This window comes from Rhamphochromis longiceps, linkage group LG5 (assembly GCF_057381845.1).
Source record: "Rhamphochromis longiceps isolate RC_006_pf linkage group LG5, R_longiceps_female_GT1.1, whole genome shotgun sequence".
Taxonomy (NCBI): Eukaryota; Metazoa; Chordata; class Actinopteri; order Cichliformes; family Cichlidae; genus Rhamphochromis; species Rhamphochromis longiceps.
The window spans coordinates 22,437,959-22,463,828 of NC_140561.1; the positions used below are offsets into that span (position 1 = coordinate 22,437,959).

At 37.6% G+C, this 25,870-nt stretch overlaps 2 protein-coding genes across 2 annotated transcripts in view; both read left to right on the forward strand.

Moving 5' to 3' along the window:
- Positions 1–7,684: 7,684 nt before the first annotated feature.
- On the forward strand, positions 7,685–8,853 carry LOC146669989 (uncharacterized). Its single transcript, XM_085407811.1, has 3 exons — positions 7,685–7,983; positions 8,119–8,423; positions 8,567–8,853. Exons 1-3 carry the CDS (start codon positions 7,685–7,687, stop codon positions 8,851–8,853), a joined length of 891 nt encoding a protein of 296 aa, XP_085263937.1.
- Positions 8,854–9,632: 779 nt separating this feature from the next.
- Positions 9,633–25,870, forward strand: part of LOC146669990 (uncharacterized) — a 35,289-nt gene continuing 19,051 nt past the window's right edge. Inside the window, exons 1-2 of the mRNA XM_085407812.1 lie at positions 9,633–9,651; positions 9,810–10,103. Of these exons, the coding sequence (XP_085263938.1) occupies positions 9,633–9,651; positions 9,810–10,103 (313 nt within the window). The remainder of the gene's footprint in view (positions 9,652–9,809; positions 10,104–25,870) is intronic.

The window sequence follows — 25,870 nt, forward strand, 5'->3', positions numbered from 1 at the left end:
ACCTATATATCACGTTTAACCTGAGTGCTGGGAGTCCGGTGTTCTTGCCGGCTCTACTGAGCTGGGACACAGCTTCTATTCAGGTTTTTGGTCCTTCCCAGTCACATCATGATGATGATGGGATGATGATATCTGTCTTGTGTAAAACTTGTATGAAAAGCATACAAGAGTGAAAACAGATATAAGATCCCTTTAAAAATTATATAAATGAAACTTGTATGTTTTGGATACTTACTAAAAAAATATATGAAAGTAATGAGAAAGTGGCCACTTTTATGAGTAAATCATATAAGCCTTATATGACTCGCTATATGAAGTCACATCTTATGCAAGTCTTTTATAAGTTTTTACTATTGCTTTTCCATATGGGGTTGCTCTGCCTGGAAGCTAAGGTGGAAACCTGGTCCTGGCCTGGTGGCTGGTCCTGCCGACTGGGCCTGCTGGCTGATGGTGGAGCCTGGTTGTGGCCTGGTCGTTGAAAAAGAACAAAGAAAACAAAATGAATGCTTTTTGTTTTATATCATGTATATGGGATGACAGAGCGTTCTCACTCCCGAGGTGTAACATGTCGACGTTTTGTCACGTCCCGCGGCGTTCCTGAGGAACGCGAAAGGAGACCTTCGGCGTTCTTATGGTACGCGGCGGGTTATGGCTGGAATCCAGTGCAATGACGCTCCCGCGGTAATAGACGTTCCAGCCCTGTATTCCAGCCCTAAACCTAACCTTATCCCTAGCCCTGACCATAACCTTATTCCTGACCTTAACCAGGACTTTAATGATGTTAAATAGCGTGTTTCTAAGCGATTTGAAGAAAAAGAGCGAACATGTGTAGGTTCAGTCCAGACGGTTCTCATATTTCCTCTTTTTCCGAGGTCGTCATTTAGGAACGTGGTGGGTAGCCGAAAACGTAATATGGTGACGATTTGTCACCTAGCGTAAAATGTTACGCTTTGGGAGTGAGAACGGGTTGGGGATGAATGTCCAGTATGTTTATTGTCTCCACTGGTTTCAGTTATGTAAGTTCATTATAAATCAAGCTTATGTATATTGCTGATGATTACTATTATATCTGCAGAAGAACAGCAACCTAATCCAAAAAGAAAAAGCGTTGCTGATATAAAAACCCGATATCAATGACTCCACAAAATTAAAAATCAACTGCAAGAATTTAAAAAGAAAAATCAAATCAGGATTCAAAAGATTCAACAAACACAAACATTTACATTTCAAGCATTAAAAAAAATGTTCACCCATACAAAAACACAAACTCAATGCATTGACCAAGAACCCAAAAGAGAAAACTCAAAGACTATGGCAAGTTTTCACTGGTGAATGCTGAAATGTTTTATTTTTAAAAGATATAAAAAAATATTTCATTGATAACGTAATTTCGAACATAACAAAACACAACACAAGGCCATAAAAATTAAATTAAGTCAGCATGTAGACAATGGAAACAGTGCCTATATGTATTTCTGTAGCCTGTTAAATATGATGTTTTCTGATGCTGCCTGTGGTTTCCTGATAGCAAGTATATCGTGTCTCAAGACCACGTTTCCTTATACTCAGATAGGTGTAGTTTTTATATCTCAGTATTCAGCTTCATCACGGCTGGACATTTGCTATTTGCCATCCTCACCTCTAACTTCAGTTTGTTATCATTGCTTTATATTCGACTTGGTTTTATGTTTAACTCAATCCATATTTAATGTTGATTTTTATAAAATATTAAATGTTTATGTAATTACAGTATTTTACGTAGACTGACAGAATTACACTTAGTGGGAGTTGCAATCTTTTAACATTTCGTTTTTAATAAATTCTCTCTCCAGCAGATTTTTGTTGATGATATCAAAACGAAGTTAGTCAGAAAACCGAGTATTTACTTTCATGGTCACCTGCCTGATGTGGTGATGTTAGCAGCCTTTCCTCCACCAAAACTGACTTTGAGTAAATCCTTGATCACAGTGACAGCCTCAGTCATATTGAGCTGTGAAGTTCTGTCAGTGTAATTTCTACATTGCAAGCCAAGTGTCTACAGGCTCCTCCTGTGTGCAGACACTAACAGGGACTGTGTTGTTGGAGATGGTTAGAAAGATTTTACCTGTTGAAGCTGAAGTTTGGTGTGCTTATGTTACAAAACTTGATACTTTTCTTTTTATGTCCCATCTACTTTATGACCCATCTACTATTGCTATAAACAGTAAGTAACTGTACTGCCATGAACTTCATATATATATATACTGCAATTATAGTCTATAGATGGACTTGAATCATTTACACCTCTATGCTGACTCTGAGAAAGACCTAACTTCCGTTTTTTCAGGCTTTTTTCACCTAAACTGAAAGTGAGACCACAGGTGATCACAGAGACAGACTCAGTCATACTGCACTGTGAGACTCCACCATCTGTTTCTATATCTGATTGTTATTTCTGCACTTCAAGGCAACAACTTGCCAAACGATTTTCTTGTCTGCAGAAGTTGAATGATCTGAAAAGCTATTGTTTGCACATAAAGGTGCAACTATTACAGTAAAACTGGTCTGTTTGTACATTTTTATATATCAGTCTCCGTGTGCAGACAACAATATTACAATATGCAGTAAAACCACTCTATACCTATTTCAGACACATATGTTAAAAGAAAAGTTCTCCTGTCCGACACACCAGACAGCAACTAAACTTCTGGAGATGGCCGGTCTCAGACCACATGGAGAGTGAATTGTTCTTACACACCCCAAACGAGAGGGTCAAACTCTTTGTACAGTGACTCTTCCTCCATCATCATCAAAAGTGAGTCTGCGGCTTTACCACAAAGTACTGATATTATCTTAATGTGTGAAAGCAAAGCATGCTTTCAGTATGTTGGTCAGACACAGATGTGATCCTAACTGCAGTTATTGTTTCAACTCTTCAGCTCCTCTTCCATATTATTACATACTGATACACCACCCTAACAACAGACGTTTGTGCTGTAATGGTAAATGGTAAATGGCCTGCATTTGTAGAGCGCTTTACTCAGTCCCTAAGGACCCCAAAGTGCTTTACACTACATTCAGTCATTAACCCATTCACACACACATTCGCCACCGGGCCCTCTGACCACCACCAGTAGGCAAACATGGGGTTAGTATCTTGCCCAAGGATATTTGGCATGCAGCCAGGAGGCAGCCTGGGATCGAACCACCTTCTGATTAGTGGCTGACCTGCTCTGCCACCTGAGCTACAGCCACCCCTCAATAATATGTCAGTTGTTGTTTATTTAAAGGTTGGAATAAGAACCACAGCTTTAACAACCTTCATACGGGCGATCGTGGCTCAAGAGTTGGGCGTTCGCCTTGTAATCGGAAGGTTGCCGGTTCGAGCCCCGGCTTGGACAGTCTTGGTCGTTGTGTCCTTGGGCAAGACACTTCACCTGTTGCCTACTGGTGGTGGTCAGAGGGCCCGGTGGCGCCAGTGTCCGGCAGCCTCGCCTCTGTCAGTGCGCCCCAGGGTGGCTGTGGCTACAATGTAGCTTGCCATCACCAGTGTGTGAATGGGTGGATGACTGGATATGTAAAGCGCTTTGGGGTCCTTAGGGACTAGTAAAGCGCTATATAAATACAGGCCATTTACCATTTACCATTCCTGGGGACAGACTTGATCAAGGTATTCTTCATCTACAGTAAGCTAACCTCCATTACTGTACAAAGTAAGTGACTGTCACTCTTGTCCTATCATATCTTAAAACGAAATGATATTAATAAAACTTTTTCACTTTTGAGTTTTAAAAACCTTCATTACAAGTAAAATGTTTTCTACAGTAAGATGCAGCTCATTGTTTTTTGCAGGTTTGGTTAACATTTTGTTGTAATCTGTGTGATCCTGAGAAGTCAATATTTTAACTCCATTGATTACATATTGATTACAAAATACACAGATTTATTCTCGTAAGTGTCACAGAGATGAGCTGCCCGTTGACTTGTCAGTTCAAATATTAAAATCCGTTTAAAACTTTAGCAGAATGAGGCCTGTTTGTTCTCCAAGTCTGTCATGCTTCTCGATATTTAGAGGCCTAAATCAATTTTGAGACATTATGGAAAGAGACTTGATGATAACATTAGTACAGCCCCAGGAGAGACATGTATCTACCCAGAGGTCCACATCATTATCACTTAGCAGTTTATATCACTTAAATTTATTGTTTTAAAGGTTTTGTGAACAGGCATTTATTTATTATTTGTACTACTTTTGTCATGTTAAAGCTGCTGCAGGCCTTCTCCTGTTGAGCTGGGTCTTCTCCTGTTGAGCTGGGCCTTCTCCTGAAGTTGCCTGTGTGGGCGTGTCCTACTGTCCTCCTGCCTTAGGTGCCACCGTTTTCTTTGGTACAGCTGACTCCCATCAGCAAATAAAGGTATTAAAGGCCAGAGAAAGGTGAGCTCTAGGGCCAGAAAAAGCAGATGGAATGGCTAAGGAAGTTATTAAAAGAGTAGACGCAGAGGTACAGATACCATTATCTAAATCTGAAGGAAAGTGTATAGTTTGGAGTGAAAGTAAGAAGTTGTGGAAAATGGTGTGGGATAATGAAACTAGAGGGAGACAATTGTATAGGGTACAAAATACAATAGAAGTAAAAGCAATAGAGGACTGAATAGGAGGGAGGAGATTGTTATGAACAGGGCATCGTTACCTGAATGGCACTCTTTTTAGGATGGGGAAACATTTAAAGGGGCTGTGTAATTGGTGTGGTGTTATGGAAACAATTGAGCTTGTATTTATTAACTGCAGGAGGTATGGTAACTATAGGAGAATGATGAGGGTAGAAACTGGAATGAGGGGGGACTCAGGTTTGAAAAGGTGGTTGAATGGCTAGGATGTCATGAAAGGATAGAAGTGGTTCTTTGGTTTCTGAGAAGTATGGGATTATTTAAGAGGATTTAAAGAGCTAGATGCAGTCTAAGTAACACAAGAGGGTGGCAGTAATGCAACTTCTATGGAAGTGCAAGCTGCCGTTAAAATGGAAGATGAAGAAGAAGAAGAAGAAGAAGAAGAGCAGCTCTAGGGCTCTGTTGATTTGCAGCTAGTGAGCTGTGTGTGTTCTGCTCCTACTCGTGGAGAAGAGTGTGTTTGGCAACTAATCCTCTTTACTTACTTTTCATTTTACTGACCAACGCTTGAGTTTTGTTTTGTTTCTTTAAATGGTGATAACAGCTTGTCTGTCTCTTTTAGTTGAGTTATTAATAGAAACTTTAATAAAACTCTTTAATTGAACCCCTTTTGCCTCCCTGTCTCCTTTTTCTGACCTGGACACTTTTTGTTACTTTCCCTAATCGCCTGGACCCTTTTAAGGGAACGTGACAAAGATTAACAATGACTAACACTGAGCAGTGCTGATTTTCTAACACTGGAAAATAACTAAACATGCTAGTAACTTTACAGTGTTAGAGAATCAACACTGCTAATGTTAGCCATTGTTAATCTTTAACACTGACTAGGTTACTGTTAGCAATATAACACTGTCAAAAATGTTCATTTAACACTCAGAGTGTTAAATTAACATTTTAGCAGGTCTTTAGAGACAATTAGTTCAAAATTACTTTTGATTTTGTCTGGAAACACATGAGAGAGAAACAGCTCATTTATAATACATAATTTAGCTTCCACCAACATATTTCTGAGGAAAAGACTGTTGCTCGCCTATTGAATAAATTCCTTCCTGTTAAGATCACCTCTGTGCTTGTGTCCAGATTTCCATTTAACTTAACAATATCATCATTATATGGGTTGAGGGTTTCAAAAAGTGTGCTACAGCAGGTCTATTTGTGTCTCTCTGAGTTTTTATTACAAAAAAGTATCCAGCATTTAGGAAACAGACAAAGAAAAAAAAAATTAGTGTGCATTGTTGTTTATCTTTTGTCTTTTTCCTGTTTTACTTGGAAGGTTAGTTTTCTCATACTCCTTGCTTTCATTTGACTTCCAGCTTTTGTCTGTAATTAGCTTCTCTGCTCTCATTAGTTTCACTTTAGTTTGCTTTTACCCGTGTTCACTCGCCTATTTGTGTATATGGTCTTGTCTTGTCTTGTCCTCTACAAAAGCCTTGCTTCACCCACAGCCTGTGCTAGCTTCCTTTAAAACAAACAAACACGTCTGTCCTCGAAGTCAAACCTCTTTACTTTATATGGTCTCATTTTAGACAAGTTATTTATAATTCTGTTTGTCCATTTATTGTCATGTATTGAGGTTGTTGCTATGCCTTAGAAGAAAAAATATGGCATAGGCATTCATGGTTTATAGTAATGAGACCTCTGCTGTATAGTTTATATGAACTCTAGCTGTAGCTATACTGTATGCTAAAATGCATTTTTACTTGAAAGGAAGTTTTATGATGGCTGGTGAACAAACACAAAAACTATACTGATAATCAGGTGGAAATGGTATCCCCATCTGTGTCTAAAGATTTCTATAACCATTTTTACCAACATCTCAAAATTTCATTAATAATCCATTTACTAAAAAGCAAATTACTTTTGTTTTGACATACATGATAAAGCATGTATTCACTAATCGTTCTGCCATGTATAAGAAACACAAAAGTGATCAACAGACACTTTAACTGTTATGTGCCTACAAAAAGGTTTACTAAATATATTCTAGTTATATGTGTGAGGGTTTAAAAAGTGTATATTTGCAGGTTCTCAGTATGTGACGTGTGTCTTACTGTGGCCAGTTAGTGTGACACTGTGAAAACTGTGGTTTTCCTGAAAACAAGTTCTAAAATTAACATTTAATGCACATGAGAGTCAGAGCAGTCAGACTGTTGTAGTCTGTTCTGCACGTTCACATTGTTCTTTTAATCATGGCTGATCTCCTGCTGCTAGTCGTTCTCATGTGTAAGTTAAACTTCTTATGATTCATTGTTCATGTCACCTATTACTAAATATAGTCTCACCTATTATTACTGTTAGGTGTTAGCATGTTTACCTCTAACACAAGTTTACATTTTGAATCTTCTTATTGTTGATTCTATTTTGTGTTTTCTTCTTTCCTTCTTCAGATTCCTTTCATGAAATTAAAGCACAAGGTCAGTCGTAGTTTCATGTGTTTATCACTGTATGGGTTTATTAATTTTACTGTTTTGTCTCTAGAGTTTCTCTACAGTAACTCAGCTTTGTTCATCATGAATACTTTTTGTGCATATATAAAATATTTAACATAACATCTGCGTAAATGTAATTTCAGCCAGTCTTCCACCTATACTGAGCGTGAGTCCACCTGCGATCACAGAGACGGACTCAGTCACACTGAGCTGTCAGACTCCATCATCTGTTTCTGTGTCTCAGTGTGATTTCTACACTGCAAGCCAAAAACTGTCCAAAGGTTCCTCCTGTGTGCAGACACTGACAGCGACTGAGCTACTAAAGATCGCACATAAGAGTTTACCTGCTGCGGTTGAAGTGAGATGTTCTTACACTGTACAAATTGATACTTTTAAACTGCCATCTCCTGAAAGCGAGCCATCCACCATCACCATAAACAGTGAGTGACAAAAGTACATGAACAGTTTATAATATGTTTCAATTGTAATTATGGGGTTGATTAGTTATTATCTGAGTACTTGCAATAATTATTCATCTAAATGTAATTATTATAAATCTACAATATAAATAATATAATATAGATGCGAATGTGCTTAATTAATCTAACATGTACCTGAATTTTTCAGATCTCCGTCCACCTAAACTGACAGTAAACCCACAGAAGATCACAGAGACAGACTCAGTCACAGTGAACTGTCAGACTCCATCATCTGTTTCTGTGCCTCAGTGCTATTTCATCATTGCAGGGAATGAAATTGCCAGAACAGCTCCTTGTCTGCAGACTCTGACAGGGTCTGAATTTCTGTCATGGACACGTCAGAGTTCACCTGTAACAGTTGAAATGACCTGTTATTACATTTATATATATAAATCTCCAGTGAGTAACATATCACCAATCACAATACAAAGTGAGTAAATGCTACTGCAACGAACGCAGTAATATGAGGTTTAAATGTGCATCAGATTAAAACTTTCAGAGTAGTTTTTTTAATTTTATTTTCAAATAAATGTAATGTTTTCTCTTTTAACTCAACAAATTTTTAAATTTTTAGCTCCTCGACCTGAACTGACAGTGAACCCAAAGAATATCACAGAAACAGACTCAGTCACAGTGAAATGTCAGACTCCATCATCTGTTTCTGTGACTCAGTGTTTTTTGTACTTTATGAGAGGAAGAAAATCTACATCCATCTCCTGTCAGCAGACACTGACAGCAACTGAGCTCCTCTCTATGACACAGCAGAGTTCACCTGCTGAGGTGGATGTGACATGTTTTTACAGCTCAGAGCATAAAGGAGGACAATACCAGTCTCCTCACAGTAACAGATATTCCATCAGCATACAAAGTAAGTGATCACACTGTGAGTTAAGAGGAAAATTTTCATGTGCATCAGAAAAAAACCTCTCACAACAGTTTCTATTATTAGATTTTATTTTAAATAAAATAAACATTTGCTTATTTAACTCTACAAATGTTTACATTTTTTAGATCCTCGGCCTGAACTGACAGTGAATCCACAGATGATCACAGACACAGACTCAGTCACAGTGAACTGTCAGACTCCATCATCTGTTCCTGTGTCTCAGTGTTATTTCATCATTTCAGGACATAAACCTGATAAAGCAGCTCCTTGTCTGCAGACTCTGACAGGGTCTGAATTTCTGTCATGGACACGTCAAAGTTCACCTCTTACAGCTGAAGTGACCTGTTATTACTTTTATATACAGAAATCTCCAGAGAGCAACATGTCACCCATCAACATACAGAGTGAGTAAATTCTGCTGAAGTGCACTAATGTGAGGATGTTTGTCTACAGTATCAGTACAAAAAACAAAGCTGCTCTCAACTTAAGGGTTGTGGGAATTTATGTTTCATGTGTATTAAACTTGATCATTTTAAAAAGTAAAACTCTCAGTTCAGTTTCACTTAATATATTTTATTTTTAGGTAAATGAAACATTTGCTTATTTAACTAAAAAAAAAATCTTTACATTTTATAGCTCCTCGGCCTGAACTGACAGTGAATCCAATGATGATCACAGAAACAGACTCAGTCACAGTGAAATGTCAGACTCCATCATCTGTTTCTGTGACTCAGTGTTTTTTGCACTTTATGAAAGGAAGAAAATCTACGTCCATCTCCTGTCAGCAGACACTGACAGGAACTGAGCTGCTCTCTATGGCAGAGCAGAGTTTACCTGTTGAGGTCAAAGTGACATGTTTTTACACATTAGAACATAAAGGAGGACCACATAAGTCTCTGCATAGTAACACGTCCTCCATCAGCATACAAAGTAAGTGATCATAACATGCGGCTCTACAGTATACCTCTGTACAGTATGTGCATGAAGTTTTAGCTTTTATAAACCAAAGAATGAAACTAAAAACTGATTTTTATAAAGTTTTTCATTTACATGTAACCGATGTTACATTCTTAAATAAACTGCAATTTGTTTGAATTTAAGAGTCAATTTAAAACAAAATTTCCACTGAGTAACATGTCAGAAATTACAGCTGTTATACAAAGTGAGTAAATACTAATGCAGTTAACTAATATGAGGATGTTTGGCAACGGTATCAGTAGAAAAAAACAACTTCTCTCAACTTGTCGGTTGTTTGGTGTGAGGAAAATGTAAATGTGCATAACATACATATATTTCTCTTATTAGGTTTTATTTTCAAATAAATGAAACATTTCTTTAATTAACTTGAGAAATCTTTACATTTTTTAGCCCCTCGACCTGAACTGACAATGAATCTAATGATGATCACAGAAACAGACTCAGTCACAGTGAAATGTCAGACTCCATCATCTGTTTCTGTGACTCAGTGTTTTTTGTACTTTATGAGAGGAAGAAAATCTACGTCCATCTCCTGTCTGCAGACACTTACAGCAACTGAGCTCCTCTCTTTGGCACAGCAGAGTTCACCTGCTGAGGTGGAAGTGACATGTTTTTACATGTCACAGCATAAAGGGGGACAATACCAGTCTCCTCACAGTAACATATCCTTCATTAACATACAAAGTAAGTGATCACAATGTGCTGCTCTCTATTATACCTCATTACAGGATGTGCATTTATTTCTACAAACCAAAAAGGGAAGCTAAAGCCTGATGTTTATAGGGTTCTGTTTACCTTTAACAATGTAATCACCAGATATTAGGAGGTGATACATATTTCCATCCTTAAATAAACTGCCTATCTCTTGAATTAAATTAACTCCGTCCAGGGAGCAGAATTCTGAGTATTGATGGATGTATTTACAGTGCATTATGTGTTATGTACTGACATCAGATGACAGCAAAACAATATCATAGGGCTTCAGCTACCGATTATTTTTAGTAATTGAGTAAGCTTCCATTTTTCGAAATTATAAAGTTTATTGCATATAAGATATAAGATCTGTCAAAAAAATTGTATTTAAAATTATATGTAAATTATATATATATATATGTATGTGTGTGTGTGTGTGTGTATTTATATAAAATGTATTTTAAGAAAGCTTTATCTTAAATTAAAAAAAAGTATAAATAGTTAAAAATATCGTCAAAGGTCCAATAAAACAAAACAAGATATATGTGTAATCTAAACTATGGCACAAAACAGATGATACGATGGTCTAGATGTTAATAATTAATATTAATAATATTTCAGTGTCCAACCTAATAGCTCTCAGGTCAGCGGATCAGAGTTTAAATGCCCATTTATATTTTATTAGGTTGTTAAAAAAGTTTTTATTCCTATATTTTTAAATATTAATGCAGTTTAATTATCACATTATCTGATATGATTTCACTTTCAGTGTGAAAATGTTACAAGAGTCTTCAAGTTAATACGGTTTAGCCCCTGTTTGCTGCAGATACCACTTCCATGTACAATAAGACTGCTACCGTCAGCCTTCAGCAAGCTGTATGATTTAACCAGTCTGGTGTCAGACTCAGTTAACAGATCATCTGCATATTTTAATAGTATTTCTGGAGGTTTACTGCAGATTTTTTTCTCTGTTTAAAACAAATAGCGGTGGATGGAGCAGCTGCAGAGTTTGTTTTTCTTCACGCCAGAGTTTGTTGATCAGGTGCTTTGATGACGGACTCACTCACTAAAGTAAAGGTTTTAATGGTGATTACAGGAACATCGCTGCTGTTTTGACATTAGAAACATTCTGTTTCACTCACCTTGACCTCACTGTCTCAGTAACGCCTCCACTTCTTTGCTCTTGCGCATAAACAAACTCCGGCTGCATGTTAAACTGTGTCAGCGTCATCATCACTGTTGCTATTGTGTTACCAGTGTGTGTGGGATCAATGTTGTCAAACCTTTTATTCACACACTGCTTCTAAATAGTTTTGTATTGCAGGTCGTTGTGTTTACATCGTTTAATACATCGGAGCACTACAGAGCCGCGTGTTAAAGGAAGCATCGAAGCAAAGACTGTGTCGAGAGTTTTTTATAATCAAAGTATTTGAATCACTCAATCATTATTAAAGCCCTACAACATTGTTTAAGTGTTGTAGGACTAATTGTAAAACATTGACACTGGGCTGTTTTATGACAGTATTGCAGAAGTGGAAGAAAAATGCCTTTTGTGGTGAATCCACAAGAAACTTAAATAATGAAACAATCACTACACAATCTTCTTTTATTGCAGCTGAAAAAACACTTTGACCTTTGCTCCTCCCCCGTCTATGGACTTTACAAGTCACACAATCAGGAAAAACACAATTATTGTTAAGATTTTTATAAGTAAATAAAAATGCCCAGGTCAATTGCTGTGGTGTTTTTTGACATCTAGAGATATTCGTTTCAGTGGGGACGACTTCTTCTGTGACCACACCAAGGACATCTTCAGGTTAGCAAAATTTCTTTAAATTGCATATTCATCACACTAAGAGGATTTTTCTTTGCATATCAGTGAAGTTTCTTCTTTGCCTACATGCCATTCAACATACTTTGCTGTTCTCAGGACCGTAAAATAAGAGATTTGTTGGTTTTTAACCATAGACATTTCAGTAGACCCAATTTCTACAAAGCTCAGCACTACAGGGACGACTTCTTCTGTGACCACACCAAGGACATCTTCAGGTGAGCGAAATTTCCTTGCACTGTGTATTCATCATACTAGGAGGGTTTTGCTTTGCATATCAGTGAAGTTTGTTCTTTGCTACATGTCATTCAGCATACTTTGCTGCTCTCAAGACCATAAAATAAGAGATTTGTTGGTTTTTAACAGTAGATGTCTTTCTTCTTTACTTTCACCAAAATTGGAAGTAAGACTGACACTTGTTTGTGGTCTGTGCTTTTCTAGTACCTTCTGCTCATAAACTTCTACCTGTAGTTGCAACTGGTTTTGGTGTAATTGTGGGCATCATCTCACTGGGAATGGCTCTTGTCTGCGTGAAAAGAAGAAATGGTAAGGACAGTAACAATTCCTTATGTCATGTATAACCCCAAAGCTTTTCTACAGTCTGAGGTATTTGTGATCACACTATATTATAAAAGGTTTATACACAAAATCGACCGACCAGCTCCACCGCCGTTCTGTTCATAAACCGACTGATTTCCTCTGACCTCCATATCTTTTACTTCTCTTACATACTTACACGCTTTCCCACAATTTTCTTATTCCTCTTTAAGACTCAGCATTATGTTTCAGCTGCTCCGCACCAACACTGTACCTCACTGCTTCAACACAACAGTGAATATATTAACTCGCCCAGCTCTTTTAATCTAGCTCTTACTCTATTGATGTCACATCCTAACGGTGTGTGGTGACTTTTAGAGGAAGGAAAGCAGAGACATACCCCTCCTGCCCCCTAATACATTAATTCATTAAAAAAAATAAAAATAATAAAGCCTCCCTTGTCATCTAACAAACCCTATTTTGGCAAATTGCACCAGATTAAAACATACCACTCTTTTGCTGCACTCTCCTTGGTAGTCTTCACCTCTCTGCACTCCCTCCTGCCTATAGAATTGTAAAATGTTATTACTGCTATAGTTATCTAACTATTTACTATTAGCTAAAAATGATCAGTGGTGATGATCCTGATTCTAACATGTATCAAATATATCTATATTAAAAAATAATCTGAGCTGAATTAACAGCACAAGAACTCTGTGACGTGATTAACTGCCAATATGTACAACGACATTAAATATCAATGAAAAAAGTAAGTAAAATAAGTTTTAGCATAAACAGTTAAACTCTGTGCATTTGGTCAACTAAGTGATTACTCCGAGATATTAATCTAAAAGTCTTAATGGAGCCTCCAAATGATCCGCTGGACATGGCAGACATTCCCTTCTCTATCATTAAAACTTTCAACACCTTAAAGGAGTTATTAAAGATTTCTTGCATCATAGGCCAAAGTGGCCAATGAAAGCACAGTCAGTGTTAAGTTGTCTAGCACACTAGTCTTGTCAAGGTCCAGAAGTTTGTCTACAATGACAAAACAACTAGTTGCAAACTGTAGGCAAATTTTGGTATCAATCCGATACCAGGTAAATTAACAGCAGTATTGCCAATACTGATACTTTTAATCTATAAAGAGATCTTATGTAGGGGAGAACAGTGTATCATGATTTATGAGATGCATTATCGTGTTAGGGTACCTGGGTTGTTGACCCAGTGTTTTCTGTTAGAGTTTTGAGTCTTGTTTATTCATTCTTATGTTCTCTGTGTGTCTTATGTTTCACAGTTCAGTTTGCTTGTGCTCAGGTTTATCAGTATTTTAGTTTAGGTTGTCTTGGTTGGTAATTGGTCCCATTCATGTCTTTGTCTTGTCTCTGTGTTCCAGAGACACAGAGATAAGACAAAGACATGAATGGGACCAATTACCAACCAAGGTGGCTGTGTTCTACCTGTGTTTTGTTCCCTCATTTGCCCTCATGTATTTATTGTCCATCTACCACCGTCACGTGTCGCAATCTCCCTCTTGCTATGCCCTTTCCATATGTCCATTTTGTATCTGCCCTTAGCCCTCCCAGTTTTCTTATGTATCTATCAACCAAGCAATAAAACTCTTGTTAAGTTCAGTCTTGCTGAATGAGTGCTCTGACTTTTACTAAACACAATTAAAAAACACAGTAAAAAAATACTTTTAGCTTTTCTAATATATTAAGTGTGTTTTTTAGAGACTTGGGATGTAAATGTGCCAGTCTTTAAAAGACTTTGTGTCAGCTTCTGTTGTTTAAATGTGCTACGGGGTAAAAAGCATTGACATGACAAAACAGAGAAAGGTTTAGATATTTTTCATAGTGCATGTTTGAAGTATATTTTTTAATTTAAAAAATATATAGTAAAAATGTATTTAACAGAGTTCAGTGGGGAGCATACAAACTGGATAGAAGCAACCTTTGATCCAACTGCATTAGTATCTGTCCAATACTGATACCAGCGTTAGTATCGATATTATCGATATTTGGCTCGATCTGCCCACCCTATCACACACCCATGAGAATGCCTGTCCCCACATAGATTTCAAGTAGTATTCTGCTTCCAGAGTCAATTGACAACTGCTGCCACAAAATGACAGGGTTTTTTTTCTCATACCTGTTTGGATGGATGCAAACATGTACGCCAGTGTGTTTGTGAAATGGACTCAAATGCAGAACATGAGAGGAGATGGTAGTGAGCTTTAAACAAAAGGCGAGCCTTTATTAGATAACAAGAAAACAAAACAAAACAACATGAACAGTGGTGAGAGCTAAACTAAAACCTAAACGGGAAAAACTAGGAAAGACTATCATGACTATGAACATGATTTTGAGCAGGAGCATGAAAGAAACTATGAAATACAAACATAAATGAAAACCTGAACTAGAATAAAACTCAACTTAAACCTAACTGGTAATACCAACAAAAGAACATATTTTCAATATAATATAAGAAAGCAAAAATACAAAATGAACTCAAAATGGACAAAAAAGGTATGAGAGAAGCTTAATGACAGATTGCTGTTTGAGATTAAAGCAGAGAACACTTTAGTATGTATTAACTAACAATCACTTGACAATTAATGCTTTTCTTTTTCTCCGTGATGTAACATCGCTGTCAAATCCACTATGACTTTAATTAATTAAATATTTATTCTTTAATCATTTCTGGTATTGTGTTTAATAGGATATCCTTGAGTGTTGTCTTTTTCTCCCCCTGTGTGGTAGTTTTTATACTGATTTTTGTTCTGCCTTTTGTTGTAGATAATTTTTCAAGCGCAAAAAAAACTGGCCGAGGAGGATGGGTACTTTTCTTTTTCTTTTTTGTCTTAATAAAATTCCCTTTATCTACTAATAATTCACGTATTTAATTACAGGTCATTCATGACTTCTCGTCTTACTCCTTTTCTTCTCTTTTTTATCAAACAAGATGTCTCCAAATGATACTGAAGCCTTCAATATGACCAGTTTGGTCCCTGGTGATGACCCACCTAAAGGTTAGCTACTGCTTTTTATTTCCTTTTTTTAAATTTTGGTCTAAGGGTTGTTACAGTTGTATAACAAGTAACATTATTTTGATGAGGAACCAAAATGATATAATTTATTGTGCAAAGCATTTATACAATAAACACCATCTTAGTGCATGAATATCAGAGGGGTATACTACAAACCAAGATCAACGTAGCCAGGCTTTCTTTGCATTAGTGGACTTGAAACTAGGGATGGACCAATCCGATATACAGTATGGGTATCAGTCTGATCCTGATGTAAATTACTGGATCAGATATCGGGGAGAAAAAAAATTTAATCAGATACATTAAATATCACAAAAGTACCTCACAAAACTTGCAACATGGCGCAACCCACAGGGAAAGAGAAATGTTCTGAGGGTGGCATGAGGTTGGTAAGGAAATCAAATGGAGTGGCAAAATCAAAGTTCTTTTTATCAAACACATATGCAGGTGGTCACATATGGTTAAAATGCACTAAGTATACATGATTTTCATATAAATATAGTCTGTAACTTAATTATTTTCTGTAGCCCACATAATTAAACACTTTAGTTACATAAAACATGCAAATTTTAATTTTATGCACTGTATAGCCTGTATAATAAATAAATATGTAGCCCAATAAGTATAAAATCCAGAAAGCTACACAACATGTGGTGGTTGCTTTAAAAACACAAGTCTAACTTTCTAAAGTTTCTAAAGTCCAAAGTTTCACACTTTTTTGGTTTAAAAAAAATCAAATTGTTACATGCTTAAATTTACAAAAAATGTCAGAAATCTGCATTGTCATGAACAAAAATTTAAACCTAGTTTTTCGCTATTTGTTGGGTTAGCACTCTGAGGTCCAAAATATAACTGGCTGCATTTTTGACAACTTTTGATTTTACATTTGTATTTCACGTTCAAACTGCTTCATTTTATTTTTTTTTCTGCCTTGCTTCGTATAGTTCTTTTCAGCTCAACCTCACGTGTCTGAATGTAGTTGTTTTTTCATTTACATACTGTGTTAACACAACTGATCTGAAATCACACAAAAAACATAAAATCCCAGTAGTATTTTTTACTTGTTGAGTAAATTATTTTTACAACTTGAAATGCAAATATAAATTGTACATTTTGAAAACTTAGGCACATATTTTGTAAACATATACAGCTAGTTATCCAAAAATGCAGCCAATACAGCTGTTTTTGTTTTTTAATTTGTACAACCATTTAAAAATATTGCTATAATTAAAATGAGAGAACAATCAGGTGTCACAATAAGATGCCCCACAAAATTATTTGTGCCAGTAAAAAAAAATAGTTTATCCATCACAATACAGAGGAGAACACCACAGGGATAAACCCTGCAGGCCTGACTCACTCCTCTTTTTCACCTAGAGACAGCGTTTACATTGCAATCTGCCTTTGTGACATTCATTAGTACCATCACTCAAACACAATACAAAACAACAACTACACAACAGACTAATTACACAAGACAACTCAACACACAAACTAGATAATCCATGCTAAAAGTCACAAATCTCCCTCATCTCAAAACTCTCTCTCTCACTCACTTGCTCTGTCTCACTGTCTACCTTCACTCCCAGCTGCACCTTATGCACAATCTGTGGTATTCATTTTATTTCTGTCATCCTGTATTTTATGTATATAAGATTTAGATTGGTTATTTATGGTTGGTTTATACACCTTTGTGTATGTATGTGTGCATATGTTCATGGGTGATGAAGGAAACGGTTTCCAGGGCCTAATCCGTGGATCGACTTCCTTCGAGGCGTGGACGTCTATCAGCAGAGAATGTACCTTCACCTATCAGCAGAGAATGTCCCTTAGTCTGTAACACAGTCAAATATATTCTCAAGTAATATTCAAGCATGCCATTCAGCGTGTTAGTACGAGCTCGGGAGCAGCTTGGGAGAACAAGAAAACAGAGACTGCTTTAGATTGTCTTCCCAAAGTGACTCAACTTTATTCACAAGTACAACAGTTTATATAGAGGGTAAAATTCATGAGACAGCAGATTATCAGTTTAAACCAGTACAGACCAAGATAAGGCAGCGTCTTCCTGCCCTTGGGTGAAGATGCATCCTTTGTGTAGTTTATCAGTTCAGCTACAATTGTGATTATCTCAGCGACATATTTTCAAGGCACAAAACAAAGAGTTCTTACATTAGTGAAATCTGAAACAAACCATTTGGCCTTCAACAGGCGTCTCCTAAAAGATTAAGAAACTAATGTAGCTGAGGGAGTGATCTCTGTGGTATTTCAACCTTGTACCAGCCTGTGATTCTCACACATCAATTCTTGGGTCAAAGAGAAAAATAACTAAAACAAAGGGGCCTTATTGAATGACAGAGTTTTCCTGTATAATGTCACTATAAAACAATATCCAGTAAATGCTACCATGGTACTAAAATACCTAACAGGTGATATGGCCCAAAATACATATCTCGGTATTCTTTAGCTGGATGGTGATATACAATAGATATCTTGATATTTTTTTAAAGCCATAAAGTAAGAACAAAAAAAGAATTCCTAATCAAAGCTGTGTCCCAAATCTCACATAGGCACTTTTATTAACATACAGCATAGATATACATGAAAAAATTACTCAGAAATAAATTGTCAGCATTTATTAAATACTAATGCTCCATAAATAAATGTATTACTCTGCGAGGCTCCTGACTACAGTATCCGTAATGCTCCTACAATCCATCAAGCGGTGGGGCTTCGTAGCTTTACCAAAGTCTTACTAAAACATTTTTTGACAGATTGCTGAGCGCCGTGTACCACACAAAATTACAGACTTGGATGCAAATATTCTGATTGGCTGTCACGGTCTCCAATCAGCTGGCTAGCTACTGGATTCTGAAAAGACAGTCCAGAATGTAGCTAAATCCAGTGGAGTGGTTTGGTTTAAACTAGATTAAAACCAACAAGGGTCGTAAGAAATGATATATTTTAAAATAAAATAATTAAACATACTAACCGAAAATGGATTTAGCAAAGTCTCCTTTTGGAATTGGATCCAGCTGACCATGATCATGGTAACCATTCACAAGATCATCACAAGTGTACAGAGCACTAAAATAAACGTGTTAATCTATTTATATTACTGCTCAGTGAAATCTTGGTGTTGCTGTCTATTTCTAAAGTAACAGCTGTAAAAGCTCTAAAGGGTTAGACTGCATGCGATTAAACACAAAAGAGACTTGGAAATTGTAGTTTGTCACCAAATAAATGAGAAATTAATTTTAGTGATCAAATAGATATTCCCTGTGATAAACAATCTACAAATGTAACTGATCACTTTTCTAATCTGTGTTCTAGTAGCTGCAATTACAACAGTTTCAAAACAAAAGTTTGTTAAAAGAATAGGACCAAGCAAAAAAAGATTAGATATTTTCTACTTCGCCATCTGAATGTGAATGCATGCCATGACAATGTGACATGTTTGCTGGGCTTTTTTTTACTTCTGTTTTCTACATGTTGTTTATATAAAATGGTTTCCTTCAGTAGTGAATCGATATTGCACTTACTGGATACTATAAAAACAAGGATTAGTGAAAATGTGTCACTACCAGCCAATTGTAAGCCAAAAGTTCTAACATAGACTGGTCTGGACCAGGTAATGTGTTCATTATAGGTTACCATAGTGATGTAGGTGGTAAAAAGAGATCCACTTTTGTGACACTAAATCTCCTGCTTTACACTCAACGTACCTTGCTAACCCAATAATTTTCCTTTATGGTAAACTCCTCAGACATTTTCCTATTTCATACACATACAAGAAGACATACAAAGTGAAATAAAGGTAACTCTGGTTCTGTGTTACTCACAGGGTCTAATCAACTCAAAAGACAAGAGTCTCAAACTGAGGATGTAAGTGAGACAAGTGCATCCTCAGCATTTAATATATTTACTACAGAAAAAAATACAGATGCAAATAACTTTTGCTCTATTTTTTTTCTAGTCTTCCTTATACCACTTGTACTCCAGCATCCCTGAGGAGCCAGATAAAACACCTACAGTGAAAACCGACCTGGCATACAGCACTCTACAGGCACGCTGAAACACATTAAAAATAATTAACTGGCAGAAAACAGAAGATAAGACTAAATGGCCATTACACACTCAAGCCATATTGATAAGACAGGAAAATATTTTTCTTTCTTTCTTTCTTTCTTTCTTTTATTTTGTAGGAATCTCACCTGGATAATATTTCTACTTAAGACAATAATTTCCAAAAGATTAATAGAGAATTATTGAACCCAATTTAACATTTTGTATGTGCATGGCTTGCTTTCTGGTGTCAGCCCAGAGATTTGTATTACCAGTGCAGTATTATTCAAGTAGCATTTCTATGTTCTACATAATGTGTTCTGTAGAACATTATGGAGTCTTTTTATATACTGTCATTACTGTGTCTCACAAGGGCAGTGCCAGCAAAAATGCTGGAGCTTTCTTTATGTTTATCTACCTTGTTAGGAATGATCTTAATAAGGGCACCACTTTTAAAAGAAGAAAAACCAATAAAGCAATTAAGCTGATCTTTACTGATTAACCATTAATTTAGAGATTCTAATAACTAAATTTGTTAAAATCAGCAGGAAATCTAAATAAGTTTTTAGTTTAATCAGTCTTATAAAATAGACTATTGGTTTGAAACCAGTTTATAATAATTACAATCACAGTTATATGTCAATAGTCAGTGAGGTTGAAGGATTTGAGAATTTTGCAAAGGTTGGCAGCATTCATTCCTATACAACATAGGTGTCAAACTCTGTCCCGCGGGCCAAATTTGGCCCGCAACCTAATTACATTTGGCCCGCGAAGCCATACCAAATTACTATTAAAGCTGGCCTACTGGTATTATACAGCTAATATATATATTGTTTAGTATTAAGCTTTGCTCGTTCCATATTCAGTTTTTCAGCAAAACTTGTTTGAGTCCATAAGAAAAGATTCATTCTTATATCTAGAGGAAATTTTTTTTTTCAATAAATATTAATGTTAGCCCGCGACTTTGTTCCAGTTTTGAATTTTGGCCCACTGTGTATTTGAGTTTGACACCCCTGCTATACAACATTAATTATGCCAACATTTGTATTAAAGAAAAAAATATTTACAACAGCGCTGAGGAAAACCAAACAAAGATCTAACTAAAAACTAAGAGAAGAATATATGTGCATGTGAGAAAATTTCCTCACCATGTGCTTCAATGTTAATAAGAAATGACAAAAAAGAGAGCAAAAACTGCCTTGGTGTAAGAAGGAAAGGAGATCTGATAGTGACCATGAGAAAACCACCTGATCCACCAGACACGTTTGCAGAAAATGCATTACTGCATGCAGACATTGCAGGGGAGATGATATATGTAAAGCCAAGAAGTTTCTATTGACCATGGATGGTACAGTATGAAATACAGTCCTTCTATACCAATACATGGCAGCTGCATTAAACATTGTCTGTATTATGTTCAAGATATTTTTGTAACAGGATATGTTTTATTCTTTTGGACACAGATTCACATGAGTACACACACAGACAAAAAAACAAACTGTAAATCAAGTTTTTTCTTAAATATCATTGGCTTTAAAACAAGAACAAATAGAATAAAGCCATGTTAAAATCTACACTGTCTTTCTGGTAATTTATATTATTTCATCAATGTGAATTTTAAAAAAGTAAACAAAATATGAATGTACTTCAATACTAAAAAGGGAAACCGTCTCATTGTGCAAATTTATATCTGTTCATGTTCTCTAAAAGCAGACCGTGAATAAAATTTTCTTGTGCAGATGCTGATGAAGTACATTTAAAAGTCTTGCCTTGAAAAAGTGAAACCCAAATATATAATTAAATGCAGACCACACGGGTGAGAGAACAACTCTGCATTCTCTAGCCTCTATTTCTATACTTCATATATTTACATCAGCCCCAGCATGAGAACAAATGAATACTTCAACATTACATCGCTATTTACAATTATGGTATTGCATTTTTGACTTGTGTATTTTTTCCAGTTCCATTCTTGATGGTTTAACAAAACACAAAACATGAGCTGGCTTTACTTAGCCATGAACTGGTAATTTATTTAAAAACCAGGTCAACTGTGATAATTGATCTAAATATGAGAATAAATGCTGTGCCTTTGAATTCTAATTGAAATTAGCACTTTAACTAAATAAAGTGCACATTATCAAGTCATTATCAAACTTTAAGTTTTATAATTACTTTTAAAAATAGTTAAGCATTTATGTTGCCAATAAACAAAATATCTTTACAGCTGGGTTTGTTTGTTTTTTGGACAAATTCATTCTTTTTAAGGATGTACCCAGATATCTTTTTGTTTTTTCTTCAAATCATAACAGCACATTTGCATCAGTGTGCATACCACACAGGTATGCACACGGGTGTTCACTGCTCGTAGACCCAAATTACACCTTTCTTGGCCGCTACTTCGAAGCACATCTGTCCTGCGTGCTGCACAACAACATTGAATATTTAGTATTTACTGCTGTTTACACTTAGCTAGATTAATGTGATGGTGTTGTGTTTAGTATGTTGCTTTGTTTTTTTTTGCTTGTTTTCTATTTTTCTCTCAACAGGTGATCCAGGAGATTTTTTTTTTCTCCCCCCCTTTCTCACTGTCCCTCTCCCCTTCTGTTTTTCCTTTCCTTCCTCTTTCTTTCTCCCTTTCCTATCCCTCACTCATGTCTGTCCCGTCTGTAACATCTGAAAATAAAATATAATAAATAATAAAAACAAAGATCCACCAAATGGACCAATACGGCAATGCCACGATGATCCATTTGGCAAAGTAAATCCATTGGGTATCCTTGTTGGTCTTCAGACAACAATTCTGATGGCTAAAGAACCAAATGGGACAGGCAGGGGAAAAAAAAAAGTACCGTATAAAGACTTGAAATGTCATGTCAGATTAGACCTCTGACCTCTCATTCAAGATCAATAGACTGATATGAAGGTCAATGCGATATTACAGTTTTTCTCAAACGCTAAAACACAAAAGCCAATCCTCTAAACCAAATGACCAGTTGTCTAAACACGTTTACTAAATCTAGCCATCATTTACCAATATCATAAACACATGTCACATGAAGACACAATTCACAGAACACAATCCTCCATTGTCATAAATCTAAACACATCTTTCCTTGATAAAACACAAGTTGCAAAAGAACTCTGCTCACATGCTTGCCACAGTCAGCAATATTTGAACACAATGAACACACCTGGCGTCATTCATTACACACAACGACTCAAAATTGAAGACACTTGTTGCTAATGCTGTGACCACATGTATAAAAGCAAGTTCAGAGTGCAGAGTATACTGAAGATTCCAAACAAACACAATGGATGAAGGCAGAGTCAGGGGAAGAGGAATTCGATGCAGAGGAGGGAGAAGAGCTGGCCCTGGAAGAAGAGGAGCAGGCCAACGAGGAAGAGGAGTTCAAATGGGAGGAGGAAGAGGAGCAGGCCAACGAGGAAGAGGAGGAGGCCAACATGGGAGAGGAGAAGGTCCAGGAGGGAGAGCAAGACCACCTCACACCATCATTACGGATGAGATGCGAGCAACAGTCATTGACCATGTCATTGTCCATGGCATGACAATGGCTGAAGCAGGACTAAGAGTCCGTCCAAACCTGAGTAGGTTCACCGTGGCCACCATTATCAGGGCATTCAGACAACACAACAGGTATTGTACTCGATTGCTTTCTTTGTCACAATACAGTTTTACAAACCTGTGAAAGTAGTCAATTGTTTTCAAATCAGTTGTGACTGTATTGGCACTGTATTGTAGTGTCAATTAGCAACACGTTTCTTTCTTTAGAGTTGAAAGAATGCCACATAGAGGTGGGAGGGTTGCCATATTTACAGCGGCACAAGAAACCCTCATTGTGGATATGGTTCGTGGGAACAACCTCATCAGACTCCAGGAGATCAGAGACAAAGTCATTGCCGATAATGTCAACTTTGAGAGCATTGACGATGTCAGCTTGGCCACAATAGACCGAGTTCTCCGGCGCCAAAAGACGCGGATGAAACAGGTCTATAGGGTTCCCTTTTAGCGCAACTCTGCGCGACACAAAGACCTACGTTACGAGTATGTGCAAGTAAGTATAAGATAAGATAACTCTTTATTGTCATTGCACAGTTATACATAGTACAGTAGTATAGTACAATGAAATTGGAAAAACTGTTCTACGTCGGCACTACATATAACACAACACGGCACGATATGACACATCACAACGCAACAAACAACACAACACAGTATATTAACTTAGTATAAAAAAGAAGAATAAGTGTATGTGTATTGCACACTGTTATTATTGCACATTAATTATTATTGCACCTTGTTATAAATATAAATATTATTGTTATCGTTTTAAACATTGTTACCTCCCCCCTAAAAAGTCCAGGGAGGTATCCAGTCAGGTCAACTATTTACATTGATCAGGGCTATTGCCCTGTTGTAAAAGCTGTCCTTGAGTCTATTTGTTCGGGACCTCAGCAGCCTGAACCTCCTGCCAGAGGGCAGCAGCTTAAACACCCGGTGTCCTGGGTGTGTGCAGTCTGGTAGGATGCTGCGTGCCCTCTTGAGACAGTGAGTGCTGTACAGGTCCTTCAGGGAGGGAAGAGGATGTCCAATGATTTTTTGGGCCATGTTGATGACCCTCTGGAGTGCCTTTCTGTGTGCTGTGGTGCAGCTGGAGAACCACACACCGATGCAATATGTCAGCACACTTTCAATGGAGCAGCGGTAGAAGACGGTCAGCAGCTCCTTCTTCAGGTCCATTTTTCTGAGGATTCTCAGAAAGTGGAGACGCTGTTGGGCCTTCTTTAAGACCGCAGAGGTGTTAGAGCTCCATTGGAGGTCTGTGTCTATGTGCACACCCAGAAACTTGAAACTGGAGACCCTTTCCACGCACTCCCCGTTGATGCTGACAGGCTGCAGCTCGGACTTCCTCCTTCTGAAGTCAACTACCAGTTCTTTTGTTTTGGTGGTATTGAGGTCCAGGTTGTTATCTGCACACCAATCTGACAGCCTCTGAACTTCAGCTCTGTATGCAGTCTCATCTCTCCCTGAGATGAGCCCCACCACAGTGGTATCATCTGCAAACTTGATGACTGTGTTGTCTGGGTGGGAACTAACACAGTCATGTGTGTACAGAGTGTACAGTAGGGGACTCAGTACACAGCCTTGTGGAGAGCCGATGTTGAGGCTGAGGGCTGAGGAAAGATGAGGCCCCACTCTAACTCTCTGTACACGGTCTGAGAGGAAGTCTTTGATCCAGCGGCAGGTGGTGGAAGGAAGTCCAATTTCCAGCAGTTTATCTATTAGTCTGTCCGGGAGTATCGTATTGAAAGCAGAGCTAAAGTCAACAAAGAGCAGCCTGGCGTAACGGCCCTGCACTTCCAGGTGAGAGATGGTGGTTTGGAGCGTTGTAGCAATGGCATCTTCAGTTGATCTGTTAGCTCTGTATGCAAACTGGAGCGGGTCGAGTGTGGGTGGCAGGCAGGACATGATGTGACGTCGGACCAGTTTCTCGAAGCACTTCATTAAAACAGGTGTTAGAGCAACTGGTCGGTAGTCGTTGAGGCTGCTAATGTTAGTACGCTTTGGCAGTGGGACAATTGTGGCTGACTTTAGGCACGGCGGGATGCAGGACTGGGACAGTGAAGTGTTGAAGATCTTAGTGAAGACCCCAGCCAGCTGGTCTGCACACTCTTTTAGGACCTTTGCGGTTACCCCATCTGGTCCGGTGGCCTTCCTGGGGTTCACTGCCCTCAGTGTGCGCCTCAACCCCTTATATTCCTGCACTATAAGGCTTGGGCTACTGCTGCTGTCCGATGTTTTTGCTGCTGCTGCCTCTGGTCCCTTCACCTCAAAGCGTGCGAAGAAGTGGTTCAGCTCCTCTGCAAGCTCCGCGTTACCCTCAGTCAACGTGGTATTGCCAGGTTTGTAGTTGGTTAAGTGCTGAACTCCCTGCCATACCTGTCGTGAGTTGTTGGTGGTGAAGTGGTCTTCAATCCTTCTCTTGTACGCTGCCTTGGCCTCTCTGATGCCTCTTTTCAACTCAGATCTGGCTGCACTGTACTGCATACCATCACCGGATCTAAAAGCGGCGTCACATTGCTTCAGCAGGACCTGGACCTCTTTAGTCATCCAGGGTTTCTGGTTGGAATACACCCGGAGAAGTTTGTCCACAGTGACACTGTTGACACAGAAGTTACAGTTTTTCTCAAATGCTAAAACACATTTCACAAACGTTACCACCAGGTCCCCCAATGTCCAAACACAACACCCTTCTC